General features: G+C 43.5%; 1 protein-coding gene across 1 annotated transcript; it reads left to right on the top strand.

The window, feature by feature from the left end:
• The first annotated feature begins 12911 nt into the window (after nt 1-12911).
• polr2m (RNA polymerase II subunit M) lies at nt 12912-20423 on the top strand. Its single transcript, XM_043677066.1, has 4 exons — nt 12912-13552; nt 16267-16998; nt 18284-18494; nt 18834-20423. Exons 1-4 carry the CDS (start codon nt 13326-13328, stop codon nt 18978-18980), a joined length of 1317 nt encoding a protein of 438 aa, XP_043533001.1. The 5' UTR covers nt 12912-13325; the 3' UTR covers nt 18981-20423.
• Nucleotides 20424-23269: the final 2846 nt, after the last annotated feature.

The raw sequence follows: 23269 nt of genomic DNA, 5'->3' as shown, positions 1-23269 counted from the left end.
CACAGCGTAATGATCAGCAGGGGGTAAGCTGCTATTTTCTATCCTGCTCCATAGAATTGTTAACTCATAGACCATTCAGAAGGAGGCAATTCAGGTCCTTAATGACTGTACCAGAGGTACTGAGGCCAAATGCAATGTCTGACCTGTATATTTAAGGCACAATATCAATATCACTGAACAAAGTGGAGCCAGCTCTGGGGAAAAAGATGTTTAAAATATACCTGAGGCAAGTTTTATTATCTTTTTATATGTTACTGATCTGACAGATTTTTAGTAGAATAGTTTGGGATTGATGGTGCTGTAGCCTTTTTTTTTAAGATTTCGATTTTATTGTCATGTGTACTCAAATACAGGAGTACAGGGAAAAGTGTACAAAGCTGCCATTCTCCAGCACCATCCTTAGGTGGAATAACCGGAATTTTAAAAAAAACCCATCAAAGACACAAAATTTAAAACAAAAACAAAAGCAGTAATACCAAAAAACAAGCCAAGGAGAAAAGGTGAAGCATCCATATCTAAACGTTTTAGCTCCATGAGTTAAGTGAGCCTCCCTCCCCAAAGATTCAGGTTTCAGTGCCGCTGCCACCACAGACTCTGGTACCTCGCTCCCGCAGGCCCGGGGAACTCACTCCCGTAGGTCCTGGGGACACACTCCCGCAGACTCTGGGAACTCACTCCCACAGATCCTGGGAACTCACTCCCGCAGGCCCGGGGAACTCACTCCCACACACCCTGGGAACTCACTCCCACAGACCCTGGGAACTCACCCCCGCAGATCCTGGGAACTCACTCCCGCAGGCCCGGGGAACTCACTCCCACAGACCCTGGGAACACACTCCCGCAGGCACGGGGAACTCACTCCCGCAGGCCCAGGGAGCTCACTCCCACAGACCCTGGGAACACACTCCCACAGATCCTGGGAACTCACTCCCGCAGGCCCTGGGAACTTACTCCCACAGACCCAGGGAACTCACTCCCACAGACCCCCGGGACCTCACTCCTGCAGACCCTGGGAACTCACCCCCGCAGATCCTGAGAACTCACGCCCACAGATCCTGGGAACTCACTCCCACAGACCCTGGGAACTCACCCCCGCAGATCCTGGGAACTCACTCCCGCAGGCCCGGGGAACTCACTCCCGCAGGCCCGGGGAACTCACTACCACAGACCCAGGGACCTCACTCCCGCAGACCCCGGGACCTCACTCCCGCAGACCTGGGAATTCACTCCTGCAGATCCAGGGAACTCACTCCCACAGACCCAGGGAACTCACTCCCACAGTTCCCCGGGACCTCACTCCCACAGACCCTGGGAGCTCACTCTCGTAAGCTCGGGGAACTCACTCCAGTAGGCCCGGGGAACTCACTCCCGCAGGCCCAGGGAACGCACTCCCTAGACCCGGGGAACTCACTCCTGTAGGCCCTGGGAACTCACTCCCGTAGGCCCGGGGAACTCACTCCCGCAGACCGGTGAACGCACTCCCACAGACCCGGGGAACTCACTCCCATAGGCCCTGGGAACCCACTCCTGTAGGCCCCGGGAACTCACTCCCGCAGACCCTGGGAACTCACTCCCGTAGGCCCGAGGAAGTCACTCCCGTAGGCCCTGGGAACCCATTCCTGTAGGCCCCGGGAACCCTCTCCCACAGATCCTGGGAACTCACTCCCATAGGCCCTGGGAATTCACTCCCACAGACCCTGGGAACTCACTCCCGTAGGCCCGAGGAACTCACTCCCGTAGGCCCGGGAAACTCACTCGCGCAGGCCCTGGGAACTCACTCCCGCAGGCCCGGGGAACTCACTCCCACAGACCCTGGGAACTCACTCTCACAGACCCGGGGAACTCACTCCCGTAGGCCCTGGGAACTCACTTCCGCAGACCCAGGGAACTCACTCCCAGAGACCCTGGTACCTCACTCCCACAGACCCTGGGAACTCACTCCCACAGACTCTGGTACCTCAATCTCACAGACCCGGGTACCTCACTCCCACAGACCCGGGTACCTCAATCACACAGACCCTGGGAACTCACTCCCACAGAACCGGGTACCTCACTCCCATAGACCCTGGTACCTCAATCTCACAGACCCGGGTACCTCACTCCCACATGTCAGGGAACACATTCCCACAGACCCTGGGAACGGACTCCCACAGACGCTAAGACCGCATTCCCACAGGGCCCTAAGAATGCACGCCCATAGACCCTGGGAACTCCCTCCTGCAGACCCAGGGAATTCACTCCCGCAGGCCCTGGGAATTCACTCCTGAAGGTGCGAGGAACTCTCTCATGCATACATTGGTACCTCACTCCTGCAGGCCCTGGGAACTCACTCCCGCAGGCCCTGGGAACTAACTCCCGCAGACTATGGTACCTCACTTGTGCAGGCCCTAGGAACTCACTCCTGAAAGTGCTGGGATCTCTCTCATGCAGACATTGGTACCTCACTCCCACAGGCCCAGGGATCACAGTCCCGCAGGCCCAGGGAACACACTCCCGCAGGCCCAGGGAACACAGTCCCGCAGGCCCAGGGAACACACTCCCGCAGGCCCAGGGAACACACTCCCGCAGGCCCAGGGAGATCACTCCCACAGACTCTGGAAGCTCACTGCAACAGGCCCTGGAAACTCACTCCCACAGGCCCTGGGAACTCACTCCCATAGGCCCTGGGAACTCACTCCCGCAGACCTGGGGAACTCACTCCCACAGACCCTGGGAACTCACTCCCACAGGCCCTGGGAACTCATTCCCATAGGCCCTGGGCATTCACCCCCCCTGGCCCAGGGAACTCACTCCTGCAGGCCCGGGGAACTCACTCCCACAGACTCTGGGCTCACTCCCACAGGCCCTGGGAACCCAATCCCACAGACCCTGGGAACTCACTCCCACAGACTCTGGTATCTCACTCCCACAGGCCCTGGGAACTCACTCCCGCAGACCCTGGGAACTCACTCCCACAGACCCTGGTACCTCACTCCCACAGGCCCAGGGAACTCACTCCTGCAGGCCCTGGGCACTCACTCCTGAAGGTGCTAGGAACTCTCTCATGCAGAAATTGGTACCTCACTCCCACAGACTCAGGGATCTCACTCCTGCAGGCCCTCAGAGATCACTCCCACAGACCTGGGGAACTCACTCCCACAGGCCCAGAGAACTAACTCCCACAGGCCCTGGGCACTCACCCCCGCAGGCCCTGGGCACTCACTCCCACAGACTCTGGGAGCTCACTCCCGCAGGCGATCGGAGATCACTCCCACAGATTCTGGTACCTCACTCCCACAGGCCTGGTGAACTCACTCCCACAGGCCCAGGGAACTCACTCCCACAGACCCCGGGAACTCACTCCCACAGACTCTGGAAGCTCACTCCCACAGGCCCTGGGAACACTCCTACAGACTCTGGTACCTCACTCCCACAGGCCCGGGGAACTCACTCCCACAGGGCCCTGGGCACTCAATCCCACACACTGTGACATCTCACTCACGCAGGTTCTGGTACCTCACTCCCACAGACCCCAGGAACTCACACCCAATGGCCCTGGGAGCTCACTCCCACAGACCCTAGTACCTCACTCCACCTGGCCTGGGGACTCACTCCCACTGACCCTCACTTCCCCTGGCCTGGGGAATTCGATCTCACTGCCACCACAGGCCCTCAGAACTCAATGGTTTCTCTCAAATGTCCATGTTCAATGCAGCACCAGTTAGAGTCTGAATAGTGAATCCATGTGTTAAGCTTTCTGAGGAATGTTGTCACCACATTAAACTTTAAATAAATGCTATTGACATTAAACAACACCCAACAATGCCTTGTCGGACGAGCTCATATTTAATGCTTTTCAGGCAGTTTCATGGGGATTTGCTCTGGAATGAATATCTTCTTTGCAATTGAGCCTTTACATCTGTCAACCATCAAGAAAGAATTACAAAAATTTGAATGAAGATATAAACATATTGAAGGCATAATGATCATCCTAGTAGCTAGATATAATTACTATATATGACAAATATAATGATGACAAACACCAGGGCACCTTTACTAATTCAAAACAGCGTTGCAAATTATAAGCCAAAAAGCTGCAATTATAATTTATTAATTATAATTCAATATTGGGTACAAGCCTCTAAAGTTACTTTATTTAAGAGAGTTATTGTACAAAATATGTTGCTTCATGCCATTAACTTTTCTAAAGATAAAGAAGAAACCTATCATTCCAACAAAATATACTTCAAATTAGGAAATCACAGAAATTCCCAAAACATCAGAAAATGAGCAGAATGTGTTGAGGAACTAAAAGAGACAATTTCCAAATCATGTTTTGCTGATTAATAGAAGCCTGAATATTTTGATGGAGGCAAGATCATTCTTGCATTATTTATATTATGTGCAGCCTTGTGTTTGTGCTGGTGATGCATACTTGTATGAAGCAGAAACAGCAGCAGAATGGTTGGGTCAGGTGACCTGTTTGTGTGTTGTCAATTCAATGTTCTCGGGTTGGAGTTTTTAGCCTGTTTCTGATTGAGCGCAATGATTTGGGTCTGGAGGAGGTTCTGTAATTTTCTCTGGATATGCTTTTGGTAGAAACGTTGTTCGCAATCAACAATCTTTCAGTGAAATTTGTTGAAAATAATGAGTAAAAAGTAAACTCATTATAATCCCACTGTCTCATCAGAGGGAGATAACTGGTGGTGGGTTTAATTAGGTGAGGGTCAAGGTTGAGAAGGTGGAGCCTTCGCAATAACCTCAGCTGAATCCCAGGAATTTAACCCATACTGTTAGAAGCACTCTGCATTGTGGACCAGTTGTCCAGCCAACTGGATGAGTGTAGCCCCAACAAAACTCAAGGAGCTTGACACCATCCAGGACAAACCAGCCAGCTGATTGGCACCACATTCACAAACATTCATTCCCTCCACCACTGACGCTCAGTAGCCGGAATGTGTCCCGTCTGCAGGATGCACTGCAGAAATGCAACAAGGTTCCTTCAACAACATATTTCAAAGCCACAACCACCATCGCGTGTTAGGACAAAAGTTGCAGATAATGGAAACACCATCATCTGCAAGTTTCACCAAACAACTTCACTGTTAACAGTTCAAAATCCTGGAACTTCCTCCCTCATTTTATTATTGGAATTGCCTACACCAAATTGGCTGCAGTTGTTCACAAACAAAGCTCACCACCACTTTCTCAAGAGCAATTAGAGAAGAGCAATAAATGTTTGCCCAGCCAGCTAAGTCCACATCGCCTGAATAACGAAAAAAAGCCCTAATATATTTTCCTTTTAATTAACACAGAGAAACAGAGAAAACAGGAACAGTAGGCCCTTTGAAGCTGCTTGTCAAACTGAATACCCTGTTCCCACTCCCTCACCATACCTTTTGATCCCTTGAAGAAGTATATCTAACTCCTTCTTCAAACATTCGATATTTTGGCCCCGACTGTTTTCTGTGACAGAGAATTCCACACACGTACCACTCTCTGTGTGAAGAAATTTCCCTTTATCTCGGTCCTAAATGGCCTGTATTCTTAGACTGGGTCTAGACTCTCTAGTCATCAGGAACGTCATTCCTGCATTTACTATGTTTAGTCCTGGTAGAATTTTATACGTTTCTGTGAGATCTCCGCTCATTCTTCTCACTCCAGTGAATGTGTGGTAACTGATCCAGTGTCTTATTATGTGTCATTCCTGCCATCCCAGGAATCATAGAACATAGAACATAGAAAAGTACAGCAGAAAACAGACCCTTTGGCCCACGATGTTGTGCCGAAGTTTAATCCTTATGTAAACTATAACCTATGCACTCCTCAACTCACTGCTATGCATGTCCCTAATGACTCTGCTTCCACCACCACCGTTGGCAACGCATTTCATGCATTCACAACTCTCTGCATAAAGAATCTACCTCTGATATCTCCTCTATACCTTTCTCCCAATATTTTAAAACCCTTGTACCAGTCAATCCTGCCGTGGGGAAAGGTCTCTGGCTATTGATTCTATCTATTCCTCTCATTATCTTGTATACCTAGATCAGATTTCCTCTCTTCCTCCTTCTCTCCAGAGAGAAAAGTCCACACTTATTCAACTTCTCTTCATAAGGCAAGCCCTCCAGTCCAGGCAGCATTTCTTTGCACCCTCTCCAAAGCCTCTGTATCTTTCCTATAGTAGGAAACTGGACACAATATTCCAAGTGTGATCTCACCAGGGTCTTGTACAGCTGCAGCAAAACCTTGCAGCTCTTAAACTCGATCCCCTTGTTAATGAAAGCCAAAACACCATATGATTTCTTAACAACCCTATCCACTTGTGTGGCAACTTTGAGGGATCTATGTACTTGCACACCCTCAGTTCCTCCACACTGCCAAGAATCTTGTCTTTAATCCTATATACAGCATTCACTTCGCACTTATCCAGGTTAAACTCCATCTGCCATTTCTCAGACCAGCTCTGCATCCTGTCTATGTCGCGCTGCACCCTGCAATAGCCCTCAATACCATCGACGTCACCTCCAACCTTTGTGACATCTGCAAATTTACTAACCCACCCCTCAACCTCCTCATCCAAGTCATTTATAAAAACTACAAAGAGCAGAAGCCCAAGAACAGAGCCCTGCAGAACCCCATTCAACACTGACCTCCAGGCAGAATACTTTCCATCTACAACCAATCTCTGCCTTCTGTCAGCCAACCAATTCTGAATCCAAATAGCCAAATCTCCCTGTATCCCATTCTTCCTGACTTTATGAATGAGCCTACCGTGGGGAACCCTATCAAATGCCTTGCTGAAGTCCATATACACCACATCCACTGCTCGAACTTCATCAGCCTGTCTTGTCATCTCTTCAAAGAACTCAATAACATTTGTGAGGCATGACCTATCCCTCACAAAGCCATGCTGACTGTTTTTAATCACACTATGCTTTGCCAAATAGTCATAAATCCTATCCCTCAGAATTCTTTCCAAACTTTTGCTGACCACAGACGTAAACTGACTGGTCTGTAATTGCCAGCGATTTCCCTATTACCCTTATTGAAAAGAGGAACAACATTCGCCTCCTTCAAATTCTCCAGTACGACTCTCGTGGAGAGTGAGGAGGCAAAGATCCTCGCCAGTGGCTTAGCAACCTCCTTTCTCACTTCCCGGAGCAGCCTAGGATAAATCTGGTCTGACCATGGGGACTTATCAATTTTAATGTTTTCCAAAATTTCCAGCATATCAACTTCATCAATCTTGATCTGGTCTAGCCTGTATCCCAGCTCCTCTAAGTTTTCATTCACAACAAGAACCCTTTCCTTAGTGAAAACCAAAGCAAAAAACTCATTTATGGCTTCCTCTATCTGCTCAGACTCCATGCACAAGCTCCCTCCGTTATGTCTGATCAGCCCTACCTTTTCCCTGATCGTTCTCTTATTCCTCACATATAAGTAAAATGCCTTTGTTGATCCCTTGAAGAAGTATATCTAACTCCTTCTTCAAACATTCGATATTTTGGCCCCGACTGTTTTCTGTGACAGAGAATTCCACACACGTACCACTCTCTGTGTGAAGAAATTTCCCTTTATCTCGGTCCTAAATGGCCTGTATTCTTAGACTGGGTCTAGACTCTCTAGTCATCAGGAACGTCATTCCTGCATTTACTATGTTTAGTCCTGGTAGAATTTTATACGTTTCTGTGAGATCTCCGCTCATTCTTCTCACTCCAGTGAATGTGTGGTAACTGATCCAGTGTCTTATTATGTGTCATTCCTGCCATCCCAGGAATCATAGAACATAGAACATAGAAAAGTACAGCAGAAAACAGACCCTTTGGCCCACGATGTTGTGCCGAAGTTTAATCCTTATGTAAACTATAACCTATGCACTCCTCAACTCACTGCTATGCATGTCCCTAATGACTCTGCTTCCACCACCACCGTTGGCAACGCATTTCATGCATTCACAACTCTCTGCATAAAGAATCTACCTCTGATATCTCCTCTATACCTTTCTCCCAATATTTTAAAACCCTTGTACCAGTCAATCCTGCCGTGGGGAAAGGTCTCTGGCTATTGATTCTATCTATTCCTCTCATTATCTTGTATACCTAGATCAGATTTCCTCTCTTCCTCCTTCTCTCCAGAGAGAAAAGTCCACACTTATTCAACCTCTCTTCATAAGGCAAGCCCTCCAGTCCAGGCAGCATACTGGTAAACCTTCTTTGCACCCTCTCCAAAGCCTCCGTATCTTTCCTATAGTAGGGCGATCAGAACTGGACACAATATTCCAAGTGTGGTCTCACCAGGGTCTTGTACAGCTGCAGCAAAACCTCGCGGCTCTTAAACTCGATCCCCTTCTTAATGAAAGCCAAAACACCATATGATTTCTTAACAACCCTATCCAATTGGGTGGCAACTTTGAGGGATCTATGTACTTGCACACCCTCAGTTCCTCCACACTGCCAAGAATCTTGTCTTTAATCCTATATACAGCATTCACTTCGCACTTATCCAGGTTAAACTCCATCTGCCATTTCTCAGACCAGCTCTGCATCCTGTCTATGTCGCGCTGCACCCTGCAATAGCCCTCAATACCATCGACGTCACCTCCAACCTTTGTGACATCTGCAAATTTACTAACCCACCCCTCAACCTCCTCATCCAAGTCATTTATAAAAACTACAAAGAGCAGAAGCCCAAGAACAGAGCCCTGCAGAACCCCACTCAACACTGACCTCCAGGCAGAATACTTTCCATCTACAACCAATCTCTGCCTTCTGTCAGCCAACCAATTCTGAATCCGAATAGCCAAATCTCCCTGTATCCCATACTTCCTGACTTTATGAATGAGCCTACCATGGGGAACCCTATCAAATGCCTTGCTGAAGTCCATATACACCACATCCACTGCTCGAACTTCGTCGGCCTGTCTTGTCACCTCCTCAAAGAACTCAATAAGATTTGTGAGGCATGACCTGCCCCTCACAAAGCCATGCTGACTGTTTTTAATCACACTATGCTTTGCCAAATAGTCATAAATCCTATCCCTCAGAATTCTTTCCAAAACTTTGCTGACCACAGACGTAAGACTGACTGGTCTGTAATTGCCAGCAATTTCCCTATTACCCTTCTTGAAAAGAGGAACAACATTTGCCTCCCTCAAATTCTCCAGAACGACTCCCGTGGAGAGTGAGGAAGCAAAGATTCTCACCAGTGGCTTAGCAACCTCCTTTCTCACTTCCCGGAGCAGCCTAGGATAAATCTGGTCTGGCCCTGGGGACTTATCAATCTTAATGTTTTCCAAAATTTCCAGAAGATAAACTTCATCAATCTTGATCTGGTCAAGCCTGTATCCCAGCTCCTCTAAGTTTTCATTCACAACAAGGTCCCTTACCTTTGTGAAAACCAAAGCAAAAAACTCATTTATGGCTTCCTCTATCTGCTCAGACTCCATGCACAAGCTCCCTCCGTTATGTCTGATCAGCCCTACCTTTTCCCTGATCATTCTCTTATTCCTCTTATAAGTACAATGCCTTTGGGTTCTCCCTAATCCTTCTTGCCAAGCCTTTCTTGTGCCTTCTCCTGGCTCTCCTCAGTCCATTTCTGAGCTCCTTTCTAACCAGCATGTAATCCTCTAAAGCTGTGCTAGATGCTTGCTTCCTTCACCTTACGTAAGCTGCCTTCTTCCTTTTGACAAGAAGCTCCTCTGTTCTCGTCATCCAAGGTTCCTTAATCTTACCCCTTACCTGTCTCAGAGGAACAAATTTGTGCATCACTTGCAACAACTGCTCCTTAAAGAGTCTCCACATGTCTGCTGTGCCCTTTCTGTGGAACAATTGCTCCCAGTCTGTACATCTCAACTCTTGTCTGATAGTGTCATAATTTCCTTTTCCCCAATTAAATATCTTCCCTCAGTAACTGCTCCTTTCCCTCTCCAAGGCTATGGTAAATGTGAGGCAGTTATGATCACTGTCATCAAAGTGTTCTCCCACCGTGAGATCTGACACCTGTCCTAGCTCATTGCTGAGCACCAAATCCAAAATGGCCCCTCCCCTCGTCGGTCTGTTTACATACTGAGTAAGGAAACCCTCCTGGACATACCAAACAAAAACGGCTGCATCCAAACCATCTGCACTCTATGGTAAATGTGAGGCAGTTATGATCACTGTCATCAAAGTGTTCTCCCACCGTGAGATCTGACACCTGTCCTAGCTCATTGCCGAGCACCAAATCCAAAATGGCCCCTCCCCTCGTCGGTCTGTCTACATACTGAGTAAGGAAACCCTCCTGGACATACCAAACAAAAATAGCTGCATCCAAACCATCTGCACTTAGGAGGTTCCAATCGATATTGGGAAAGTTGAAATCACCCATACCAACATAACCCATTATAACTGCATTTTTCTAGAATCTTCAATACCTCTGCTGCTAGCACGGGGCAGCATGGTGGCGCAGTGGTTAGCACTGCTGTCTCACAGCACCAGGGACCCGGATTCAATTTCCGCCTCGGGCAACTGTCTGTGTGATGTTTGCACATTCTCCCCGTGTCTGCATGGGTTTCCTCCCGATTCTCCAGTTTCCTCCCAAGGTCCAAAGATGTGCAGGTTAGGTGAATTGGCCATGCTAAATTATCCGTAGTGTTAGGTGAAGGGGTAAATGTAGGGGAATGGGTCTGGGTGTGTTGTTCTTCGGAGGGTCAGTGTGGACTTTTTGGGCCGAAGGGCCTGTTTCCACATTGTAAGTAACCTATTCTAATCTAATCTAATCTAATGTATTAGGTGATCTGTAGAAAACCCCCAGTACGGTGGCTGTTCCCTTGCTGTTCCCAACTTCCACCCATACTGACTCAGTAGACAAACCTTTCTTAACAACCTTCGTTTCTGTAGCTGTGATGCACTCTCTGATTAGCAATGCTATACCACCTCCTCTTTTTCCACCCTCCCTGTTCTTTTTAAACGTTCTAAACCCTGGAACATCAAGCAACCATCCCTGCTCCTGTGAAACCCACGTCTCCGTTACGGACACAACATTGTAGCCCGAAGTACTGATCCAAGCTCTAAGTTCGTCACTCTTATTTCTGACACTCCTTGCGTTAAAGCATACACATTTTAACCGATCCATTTTTTAATTGCATGAGAAACCTTCCCAATAGATTCACTGCATCTTGTCACTGCCCCATCTGCAACTGACCCCCTCTCAGGCATGTGGCTCTGATTCCTAACCCCCTGCCAAACTAGTTTAAACCCTCCCGGATCACACAAGCAAATCTCCCACCCAGGACATTTGTGACCCTCCAGTTCAGGTGCATCCTTCACGTACAGGTCCCACCTTCCCCAGAAGGTATCCCAATGGTCAAGGTATCTGAAGCCCTGCCTCCTGCACCACCCTCGCAGTCACATGTTAAGCTGCATTCGCTGACTGTTCCTCACCTCACTATCTTGTGGCACCGGTAGCAAACCTGAGATCACAACTCTACTCGTCCTGATCTTCAGCTTCCAACCTAATTCTCTGCAGTCACTTTTCAGATCCTCAATCCCTTTCCTGGTTACCAGAATCAGTCTGATAAGTCTTCATTACACTTCCTCCATTGCCAGAAATTTTTCCTCAGGTAAGGATATGGTAAACTGCATACAGTACTCCAGGTACAGTCTCACCAAGGCCCTTTGCAACTGCAGCAAGACGTCCCTGCTCCTCTACTCAAATTCTCTCATTATGTATGCCAACAAAGTATTTGCCTTCTCCACTGCCAAGTACTCCTCATGCTTACTTTCAGCAATTAGTGTACAAGAACACCCAGGTCTCATTATACCTCGCACTTTCCTAATCTATCGCCATTCAGAAAATAATCTGCTTTCTTGTCTTTGCTACCAAAGTGGAAAACTCACATTTATCCACATTATACTTCCACCTGCCATTGCAACAGGCAAAGCCACGTTAGAAAATCATTGCAGCTTTGAATTGACAAGATGTGCAATTGTTAATACTTACTTTGAATCAGAAATATTTTGCTTGAATTGAATTCGGATGGTTTCAAATGAAAGCTGTTGTGATGTCACGGTGCAAGTGTGCATGCAGAGGTGGATCATGGTAGCCATAACATAGGTGTCTATCCCCTTCGCTGGGAACACACATCTGTCTGTAAAGCACAACTTCACCATGTCCTTTTTAATGATAGCACAGGCCTAACATTTTAACCAAGCCAGATGTTAAGATGTTGAAATATTCATTACAATCCTTTTGTTTTTTTAAAAGCTGTATATTCGCTTCTCTCCAATTCTTTAGCAAACTTCCAATTCTAATGAATTCCTTCAAATTCTTGCCAGACGACATTCAATGTTTGCAGCCATTTCCTGAAGCATCCTTACATGCAGGCTTATTGGTCTCAGGTCCTTTACGTCTTTCAGTGTGTTTAATTTTTTTTCACTTTATCATTGCAAAGTACTATTGGTCTTAAAATTTACTCCTTAATTCTCAGAAACTTAACTATAACTTCCTGGAGACAATAACAAACTCATGTGTCACTGGTGAAATAAAATTAATTCCAATTTCTACCACCTCCATTGCATTAAAAGACTTTAATCTTTGTATGTTTTTAATCTCTCTGGATGCAGTAATTGAAACCTATTTATTTGTTATGATCCTTGGGATTTCGTTGAAACATATAGAATGCTTAGAGAGTTTGACAGGGTACACCTAGTTTGGCTATGTCCCCTGACTATAGAGTCTGTAAATAGAGGATGTAATCTCAGCTGAGTCAACTATTTAGAGACACTTTCTTCACAGAAGGTTGTGAGTCTTTCAAATTCTGTATCTCCCAGCAATGTTCTTCCAAACCCATGACCTCTATTGACTATAAGAACAAGAATAGTTGGTGCATTGGGACACCAATGGCAAATTTCCCTTTAAATCAAACACCACTGTATTAGCACTATGTACAAATCCTTTATTATTCGTGGGTCAAATTCTGTAACCACCTCCTCCACTCCCAACAACAGCAGATAGACCACCAGGAGATGTGAAGAAAGTGGATTTGAGCCAGAAGATCAGGTTTGCAGCCTCCTGCTTGATTCCATTTTCACAATGAATAAGACTTTGTCATTAATCTCTTCTGTTTCTCAGCAATATTGTAATACAAGGCGGACAGCTGACTGCTGTGACTATAAAAAGGTGGGTGGTTGTTGCTGGGACCTGACTGGGTGCGCTCCATCATTGAGGATGTCTCTGACACTGGGAACAATAAAGTTGTTGCGATTTGAAGGCAGCGGTTTCCGGTTTGGTGGAGGTGGTTTCCGGTGTCATGGCCGCCGCCTGCTTTCGGTGGCGGTTTCGGGTTTAACTCGGCTCCGGTCACAATGTCAGCGGCGCTGCCGGAGCGACAGGGAGTGGTGGGGGATCTGCAGCAGAAGCCCAAGGCCGAGCTGCTGGAGCTGCTGAGGGGATGTCTAGGCGTTTGGACCCAGGGGACGAAGGGGAGGCTGGGGGTGGGAGAGAGAAATGGGCAGCGAGGTCACAATCGGGAGAACGGGACTCGAGGTGGGCGTGTGGAAACCATTCTCCCTGCTGCAGAAGGTAGCGATTTGTATTCTGGTTTTTCTAATTTGGAGAGAAAGGGAAATAGAGTCAAAAAGGTCATAACAATTAAGCACTGCGGATGTTGGAGATCTGAAACAGAATCAGAAGTTTCTCCAACATGGAATTATGTTCTTTACGGGAGAGTCAGGATGTTCGATTTTATAGAGACATTGCAATCCTATGATCCGATTTCGTATATAATTGGCCATGTTCTGGTGTTGGGATTGTTTATCGTGCAGTAGTGTTGATAAAGTTAGAGGTGCCATTTGTAGGAGCCTCTGAACTTCAAAGAAATTTGCCAGGTGACTCATCACCAGAATTTTCAAACCAGCATCAAGAAATGGCTGGTGGAGAGAAGAGTCCTGTCATTCAGATTCTTCCTGCATGCCTGGCATTTCAGTTCTTCTGTCTGCTGCCCTTGGGACAGCTGTTGTGGGCATGGAACCAGAAACCGTTGCCCATCTCCCTCTGGAAGCTGACTTTGCAAAGCAGGTGTGGAAAGAGTTGCAGTAGCTTTTATCGATGTTTATCCCAAACAACTCTAACACAGATTTGGAGACGCCGGTGTTAGGCTGGGGTGTACATAGTTAAAAATCACACAACACCAGGTTATAGTCCAACAGTCCTCCTTCAGCAGCGCTCCAAAAGCTAGTGCTTCCAATTAAACCTGTTGGACTATAACCTGGTGTTGTGATTTTTTTTTAAACTCCGTAGCACAGACAGAAGTCTTTTGGCTCCTCCCAGAGATGCACACTGTGATAAACATCACCTGGAGGGCCATCAAGTTAGGAAAAGACATTCTGCTCTTTGTCATGCCCTAAATCTTTTGGCCTTCCAGTACAGGAAGCTGTCCATCATCAACTGATGCAGATTGGCCCATTCCCAATTTGTTCCATTTGAAATGTTCTGTAATGTACCCTTAAAAATATTATAAATGTATTTGTAGAAAATGAAAACCAGTAGTAAGGATGTCAAGCAAAGTGCCAATACACATTGATCCATGTTTGTAGCAGTCTCCTAATGTGTCACCGCTTTCTGGATTTATGAGTAGATTGCCTTGTGAGGAATCTCAATGTTGGATCTTAGGTAAAAGAACATATATTTTATGTTATTTCAGTCCCAGTTTTAGGCTAATTAAGGGCAGAGAGGCAGAATGGTTATTTGTTTTGGAGTATATTCAGGAGAATTTTCTTGATCAGTATATTTCTGGTATCAGTATTATTGTCTTGATGATGTGCCACATAAAAGGCTTGCAAACAAAGTTGAAGCCCTGAATGAAAGGGATAAGGACATTGTGTACAAAGTTAGCTGAGTAACAGAGAAACAGAGCGGTGGTGAATGTTTGTTTTTCAAACAGGATATATGATAGTGTGTACAACTGAGTTTCCCAGGGTTTAGTACTAGGACGTAGACATGAATGTGCTAAACATGTTTTCAAAGGTTTGCAAGTGTTGTGAGCTGTGAGGAAGATTTGGGACTGGTGGAATTGGTAGACCTTGTGGCATATGAAATTTAATGCAGGGAATTGTGAATTGAATCACTTTGGTGGAAAGGACAAGGAGAGGCAATTTAAAAAAAAAAAAAATCTTTCTAAGGGAGACGGAAAAGAGATGTGTATATGTCACAAATTATTGAAGATGATAGAAAGGGAAAGGCAGTTGTTAGAAAGGTATAATTGAATGTGTGCTTTATAAATCAGTATGGCATATAAGCAGAAGACAGTTATGACAAATTTCTGTAAAACTGATTGACCTTCAATGGGAGAATTGCGTCCAATTCTGGTCATTAAATTTTAGGAAGTACATGGAGAGGGGGTAAGGAAAACTTGCCAGAATAATTTGAAGAATTAGGAATTATTAATAGACCAGATCTAGCATTGTTTACAAGAGGAGAGAAGCTTGAGTGATTTGGTAGCGGTATTCCAAATTATGGTTGGTGTGGACAGAATAAATAGAAACAAACCACTTCAGTTGGTCGAAATGCCAGAAATCACAAAATGCAGTGTGATGTGAGGCAAAACTTTTTAATGCAGTGAATAGTTAGGATCTGCAATGTTGGAGGCAGATTCAGTATTTTCTATTCATTCACGGGATGTGGGCATCGCTGGCTAGACTAACATTTATTACCCATCCTTAATTGCCTAAAGGGCAGTTAAGAGTCAACCGCAGTGCTGTAGGTCTGAAGTCACATGTAAGTCAGACCAGGTGAGAATGATATTTTCCTTCCCTAAAGGGCATTAGTGAACTGGATAGATTTTTCCTGATAATTGGCAATAGATTCTTCCAGAGTTTTATAAGATTCCGATTCCACCATCTGCCATAGCAAGATTCAAAGCTGGGTCCCCAGAACGTTACTAAGGTTTCTTGATGATTGGTCCAGCAATAATATCAGTAGGCCATCACCTCCATGTTATGGCTTTCAAAAGACAATTTGGACAAGCATTTGATGTGTGCAAACTTGCAGAACTGCAGGGAAAAGATAGATATGGGATAAACTAAATTATTTTTGCTGAGAACTGGCATTAGCACAATGGGTCAAATGTTCTTTTCTAGTGCAATGACTTTTATAAATTACTGTGTTTTCATGGTGAAAATGTGGGGTGGAAAATAAAATCAGAAGCTGTGCACATATATCTGAGTCTAGATTCAATGGTCTTGCCTTTTGTTAAATGTCTGTTTCATTATGAGCAACTTCTCAATGTAATTGTCTTTGTTTGTTCAGGAAGTTTATCCAGAACCTGCCAGACAAGGGTAAACGGATTGCTGAGTTTATAGAAAAACTAGAAGCAGCAATTTCTCAGCATGAAGAAGTGGAGCGAGCAGCTGAAATGCTTTCAGCTTTTAAACTGGAGTTTCAAAACCAGCAAAAGGTGATAACGTCTGACAAGGAGGAAATCCTCCATCTCAAGAGCGCATTGCCAACTCTAACACCAGGACAAGATGTTGGAAACAAATTGAAGGATTGTAATGAAGCTGAGAAAGGTGGATATGTTTTGTCACAAGATGATGGTGAAGCAACTATAAACAGGGACGAATTAAATCAGGAGAGACATGCAGTATTTGAAAAAGAGCATGCACCTTCTGGATGCTACACAGCTAAGGGTACTACAAGAAATGAGAACTCTCTGGATTCTGTGTTGCCCAATCAGGGAACCAAGTATGTAGAACAGGAAACGAGCAGTCATAGCCATTTCCATGACATTGCAAATGACCTGGAAGCAGATCTTGTCAACAGAGCTGATTTGCTTAGTGATAGGCTTGACAAAGTCAGTCTGATTGATAATGGAAAAGTATCTTGTAAAATCGATGATCCACCTTTAAACAATAATGCCAAATTTAATGACAATCCATTTCAGACTTTGCACCAAGAAAATAAAAGACCTCATTACATTGACATACTGGAGCACAGGGCCAAGAATCCAGTGATGAAAAGATCACAATTTAAAACTAACCGGTAAGTTTCATCTCCGGTTTGAGGTAGAGTACATATAGCTGTATTTGGGTTTCTATTAACGTAAATTTCTGTGCATTGTTAACTGCAATTTTGATGAAATTTAGATCCAAATTTTTGGATTTATTTAGGGCCTTCAACATTTTATTTTTAAATATTTACTGCATTACAACTTGCTTGGTTGCAATTTATCTCAAGATTACAACATTAAAAATCTGCAGTAATCTGAGAGCTTACATTTCAGATCTTCAGGGCAAATTCTTGACTGATTTCTGTCTGTCTTTGTATATCTGTGTGGGGATAATTGAAGTCTTTGGCTTTTTCATGGCAATGTGCACAGTTTAAAAATAAAGCTGTTCGTCTTGATATTTAGTGATAGGGAGTAAATGCTGACCTTGTCAGTGTGTAAACAAATTAAAAACAACATTGACAGTGTCATTTAATGATTGGTAGTATTGGCAGTAATCTAAAATTAGTTACTTTCTACTTTGTTTAAAAAGCATTACCAGTGTGTTTGCGAGATTCTGTAACTAATATTCACAATTTTATTACTTTCATGTTCTGCAAAACAAAGTACAGGTATTCTCTCTTCCACTATAATTATGAATTTTGTGGGTGTTTTGTTCAATAATTAGGACTCTGTCCTATTTTTCGTAGAATCCCTACAGTGTGGAAATGGGCCATTTGAGCCAACAAGTCCACACTGACCCTCTGGAGTATCCCACTCAGACCCATTCCTCTACCCTATTACTCTACATTTCCCATGACTAATGCACCTAGTCTACATATCCCTGAACACTATGGGCAATTTAGCACGGCCAATTCACCTGACCTGCACATCTTTGGAATGTGGGAGGAAACCGGAGCACCCGGAGGAAACCCACGCCCACATAGGGAGAATGTGCAAACTCCACATACAGTCACCCGAGGCTGGAATTGAACCCACGTTCCTGGCATTGAGGCAGCAGTGCCAACCACTGTTTTTAAGTTATTTTAGTTTCACTGCCTGTTGAGGTAAGTAGGAGTGCAGTGTCTTGTTCATTAAATGTAAACATTGACTTTAGATTGTACTGTTAATTCAAAGATGAAAAGTTGCTTATAAAATCTATGTTCCTCGATCTTCTGTGAGTTGCACTACATGAAGATCTAGAGCTCTTGTGAATCACTCTTTAATGTTATGCAATCCCAAGCTATTAAACATTGCCTTTCTCAGGCTACGTGAGTCTTTTGTTACTGGTGGGAAGCACCGTGTCTTTTGGTCTGAGTACTTGTTTTCTTTTTGCATCAGCCCAATATTGGAATCACCCAGTTCATCTCCAGACCAATCACCCGGCAGATCTGAATTAAAACTGTCTCCAGCAGAACGAAGGTTAAGGGACCGGAAACACCTGGATGATATCACAGCTGCTAGATTGCCCCCACTTTACCATTCTCCTGCTCAACTACTGTCTGTGGAAGAGTCCAGAGAACTACAAATATCACAGAAGCAAAAGTATGAGGTATGAACAATGAAGAGAACACATGGAATATGCAGTTGTTTGACAGCATTTAGATCTATCAAAACACTGGTTGTATGAAATTATCTAATCGGAATTTAGTGTTTTTGCTTCCTTCCTGTTATTACCACAGAATTTAACGTCTTATATCTATCTTGTTTGCTGCCTTCAAACAATTTAATTTTGTTATAACCTGCTTATAAAGAGCAAGGTTATTGAGAGACTGTGTGGAAATGCAATTTTATATACGAGTAGTTTACTTTTGGGACAGATCGAAGTACTAAAGGGAAACTTTGCTTTTTGTCTTGACATTCAAATTAAAATAAACATTATCTCTTACAGTCCACACAGGCCAAGTTAGCTGCGGCGAAACTAACACAAAGATTGAATATTAAAATAATGAACTTTGACCCGGAAGGTGCAACTGCTACAGCTTTTCGAGAATACAGGGATCGCGGAGGCAGTTCTTCAGAAGAAGACTTAAGCTGACAGCCCTCCTTCCAAACATGAAAGATCAATAGTTGTGCCTTTTGTGGTGACAATTGAGACACTGAAACCAGGCATTCTATCTATGCAAACATTCTTATTGCAGCATGTAACATTATTTTCATACGTTTACAGAGGCTAATGCTGGTCTCTTTATTCTTGACATTATAATTAAATTATACCAGTGTGTATATTCTGAGAGTTGTATTAATGAGAAGTCTTGTGCAGCATGGAAGGTGAGTGACTGTTCCCTTTGCACCAATGTGGTCAGTTTCACTTTGTACCATTGCTGTACTGTACACTTTATTAATTCAAGAAGTAAACTATTTTCATAGTATTAAAGGTAAAATTAAAGTTGAAAATGTTGATTACTTAAGTGCATAGCTGTTTTAATTTGTGGTGTAAAATGTTTATGGAGGAAGATGATGTTGATTCAGTTATTTCTGTCACTAGCTATTGGTAATGCATTGTGTCACTAAAGCAATATTGTTTAAAAAGTGGGGATGATAAGTTGCAACATTCAATAGTTTATTTTCATAAGGCATGTTTTACTAGGTCAGTGGCCTGACCTGTTACATTGAACTGACTACTTTTTAGTGAAATTTAGCTAGAGTTATTATAATTAGCACAAAATATCTCAGAATTTTAAGTGCAATTTGTGTTCAACACAATTCTAGATTCTGTGATCATTTGCACCAGTTTTAAAAACATCCTAGTGCAAGTAGGTCTGAACTACAGTGAATCAATAACCAATTTGTGTTTCTTCTCATTGTGTGTAGGCTTTAGGTAAACTTTTTGAAGTTAAACATTTTAGCTGAACTTCAATTTGTTTTGATGCAAGATATCTCCCTTAACACCTAACAGATTATTCATCCCTCACTTGAATAAACTCGATGATTAAACATTCACTGACCAAAGATTCAGAAAAAACCATTATCAAGTGAAGACATTTTTTAAAACTTTTTTTTGTTGTTGTAAGTGGGCAATCCTTTAGTTTAGAACAATGGTCCGTGGTTCTCCTCTCCCTGGAAAATATTTTCCAAGAATTGACATTATTGATTCCCCTTAAGAGTTGTGTTTCTGTGAGACCACCTCTTTTCCCCCCCCCCCCTCTCAGTTATGTGTTATTTATTTACATATTTAAAATGTTGTATAGTATTAGATATGCAAATTAGGTTGAGCAGGAACTCAAGGGAAACATTTTCAAAATGGGTGCAGAATTGTGCTGGAAACAGTAATTGTGCCCAAAGTGCAAACTGTGTGCCTGTGTATCTTGCCATCTCATAATTGTATGGCATGAAAGAATTAGAGGTTTGGAACAAGTCTTATTTATAACCTTATTTACAATCCTCTATTTAAAACTCTTTGGCAACAAGCTGAAACCTTCGTTCATTATATGATGTAAATTCCATCTATAAGTTTGGAAGGAAATTTATTTTGACATTATCTTTGTTCCATCTGTGTTGTTATTTGTGGCCTTTAAAACAAAATCTACTTAAACTAATCATGTCCATACCTTAGTTTGGGCGGATTGAGCCAGTCTGTTAGCAGAAGCAGCCTGTTTCAATTAAATGAAGAAGTGTCCAGCTGATATTTGGAATCACATCCCAGAAAGAGAATTGGTACCTTCAGGAAGAGAAGAGGACAGGTTATCTATTACTAAATAGTTTCCTTAAAAGTAACTGGGAGAGTAGTAATTCCTTTAAATGATGACTGCATTCAAATTGAAATCTTTTAATGATTGAGTCACACAGCACAGAAACAGAACCCTTAGGTTCAATTTGTCCATGCTGACAAAGGTTCCCAAACTAAACTAGTCCCACTTTCCTGTACTTGACCCATATCCCTCCTAAACCTGTCCTATTCATGTACCTGTCCAAATGTCTTTGAAATGTTATAATTGTACCTGCCTCTACCACTTCTTCGTCTGGCAGCTCATTCCGCATATGAACCACGCTCAGGTCCCTTCAAAATCTTTTTCTCCTCTCTCCTTAAAAATATGGCCCCTAGTTTTGAACACTCTTCCCATTCGAAAGCACCTTTTGGTATTCACTTTATCTATGTCCTTCATGATTTTATAAATATCTCTATGGTCACCCCATAACTTCCTGCACTCCAGTGAATAGAAGTCCCATCCTTTCCTTATAACTCAAACTTTCCTGTCTGGCAATATCCTTGTAAATAATTTCTGAACCTGCTCTATTTAATAATAATCTTCCAATGGCTATGCAACCAGAAGTATTCCAGAAATGGCCTCACCAATGTTTTTGCATTGTTGCTAACACACCATTCATGTCAGGAGATGATATTGTGATTTTTGTTTTAATATATGCAAGAGGAGTTTTACCTGTATTTTCTTCCTTTTCTACCCAAATTTTGAACATTTGTCTTGTTTTTGATTTTAATTATTAAACATTGTTTTGTGTTTCTGCCAGAGAAGGTGGTACAAATTTAGAAGTAAATTTAGCAAATTCTACTTTGCAGGGCAGTGATAGAATTCTACTTTTGCTCTGGTTACGTTATCTCACAGACTAATATCCTTTCTCTGCCAATATTTCTATGGGTAGTACTAGCTAAACAGGCATGACCTGCTGAAACAGTAGTGCTGATACAAATTACTTACAAATGGAAATCTAAAAATGGGTTTTGAAGATTTCAAATGACGTGGCTGAGATTGTGTTTCCTTTGACAGATTGTTCCACTGTGCAATTGTCCAATCAAAATTGTTGATGCATGTCTTGGGAACAAATAGTCTCTGGTTTGTGAATAGCAATCTTGAATTCTATTATTGTAAGAAGTACTTTTTTCGTCGGTCTCAATCAATTCCGTATTTTATAGAACACGATCAATTTGTTTTTCTCTTTGCAGTAGTGACTCCCACCTCAAATCTTTGATCATGGACATGATACTGGCATATTTCCCATATTTATTTGATGCTGACTCACTTAGCATGTCAGAGTTCAACTTGTCCACATTGACCAAATATCCTAAATAAATCTAGTCCCATTTGCTAGCATTTGGCCTATATCCCCATATACCCTTCCTATACCCATCTAGATACCTTCTAAATGTGTAATTGTACCAGCATCCCCACTTCTGGCAGTTCATTCCATACATGCACCACCCTCTGCGTGAAAAAGTTTCCCCTTAGTTCTCTTCTAAATCTTTCCACTCTCTAAATGTATATCCTCTAGTTTTGGACTCGCCTACCCTGGGGAAGAGACCTTGGCTATTCACCATATCCATGCCCCTCAAGTTTATAAACCCCCGTAAGGTCACCTCTCAACCTCCAATGCTCCCAGGAGAATAGCCACAGCCTACAGCTGAAGCCCTCCAACCTTGGCAACATTAACTCTTTTCTGAACTCTTTTGAGTTTCACGACATCTTTCTTAAAGCAGGGAGACCATGTCTTTGAATTGTTTCAATTATTTTTATATCTTTCAACATATAATCCAATGGACAACTTGCGTTGTCAGAGGATCCGACAGACAATTAGCTGTAATTTGGATCTTGTGACAAAAATATCAATGATTCCTTTTCGGAAGCCCAAGAACCAGATATTATTTGCTGAATGTGAAATCCTCATGATTGCTTTTAAGTTGAACTCTCAGTATGGTTATGTCTCTCCATGTTAGATAATTGGATTACAGAGTTATTTTGTTGGATCCTTTTGTTAATACAAACCACATGGCATTTTTGGCCCCTCCCATTAGTCCTCACACCTTTTTATTTCCAGAAGATCATCCTGTAGTGAATTGATGTATATCATTAGTATTTCCTGCTATGTAACCCACATAGTCATCTGAAAATGATTGCGCCCTTTTTTTTTAAACTTAATGGAAAGATGGTTAAGAGTAAAGGTCCCAATGCAGTTTCCTTGGGTACTTGAGAAAGGATCTCTCTGAGGTTGCTTCCCCATTGCACCCCACTTTCTTCTGCTGGTAAGGCTTATGGGTCCACTTCACTATCCCCCTGACTTGATCGTGGTGAAGTTTGAACAGGACCTGTTCATGAGGATCTTTGTCAAAGGATTGACATGAAATCCAGTATTGCCACGTGAATGACAGTAAAAACTGTGATTTTTGGAAAATCGTCTTAACTGTTAAGTCTGCTGGGATATTGTGTACTTAAAAGTGCCTTGTGACATGAGAATGAAGCATATGCTCTAGCAATTTGTGTCCAAGCTGAAATTTTTTAAATCCCCTTTTGTTGAAATGCTTTAGAGTTTAGCTTGTCTCCAAAGGCCTGGAAAATAGATTTGGTCAATCAACATCAGCTATTTCAAAAGTCA

This window comes from Chiloscyllium plagiosum, chromosome 36, assembly GCF_004010195.1.
Source record: "Chiloscyllium plagiosum isolate BGI_BamShark_2017 chromosome 36, ASM401019v2, whole genome shotgun sequence".
NCBI lineage: Eukaryota > Metazoa > Chordata > Chondrichthyes > Orectolobiformes > Hemiscylliidae > Chiloscyllium > Chiloscyllium plagiosum.
Note: the sequence above shows the minus strand (reverse complement) of the source record. Positions and strands in the feature narration are given on the sequence as shown.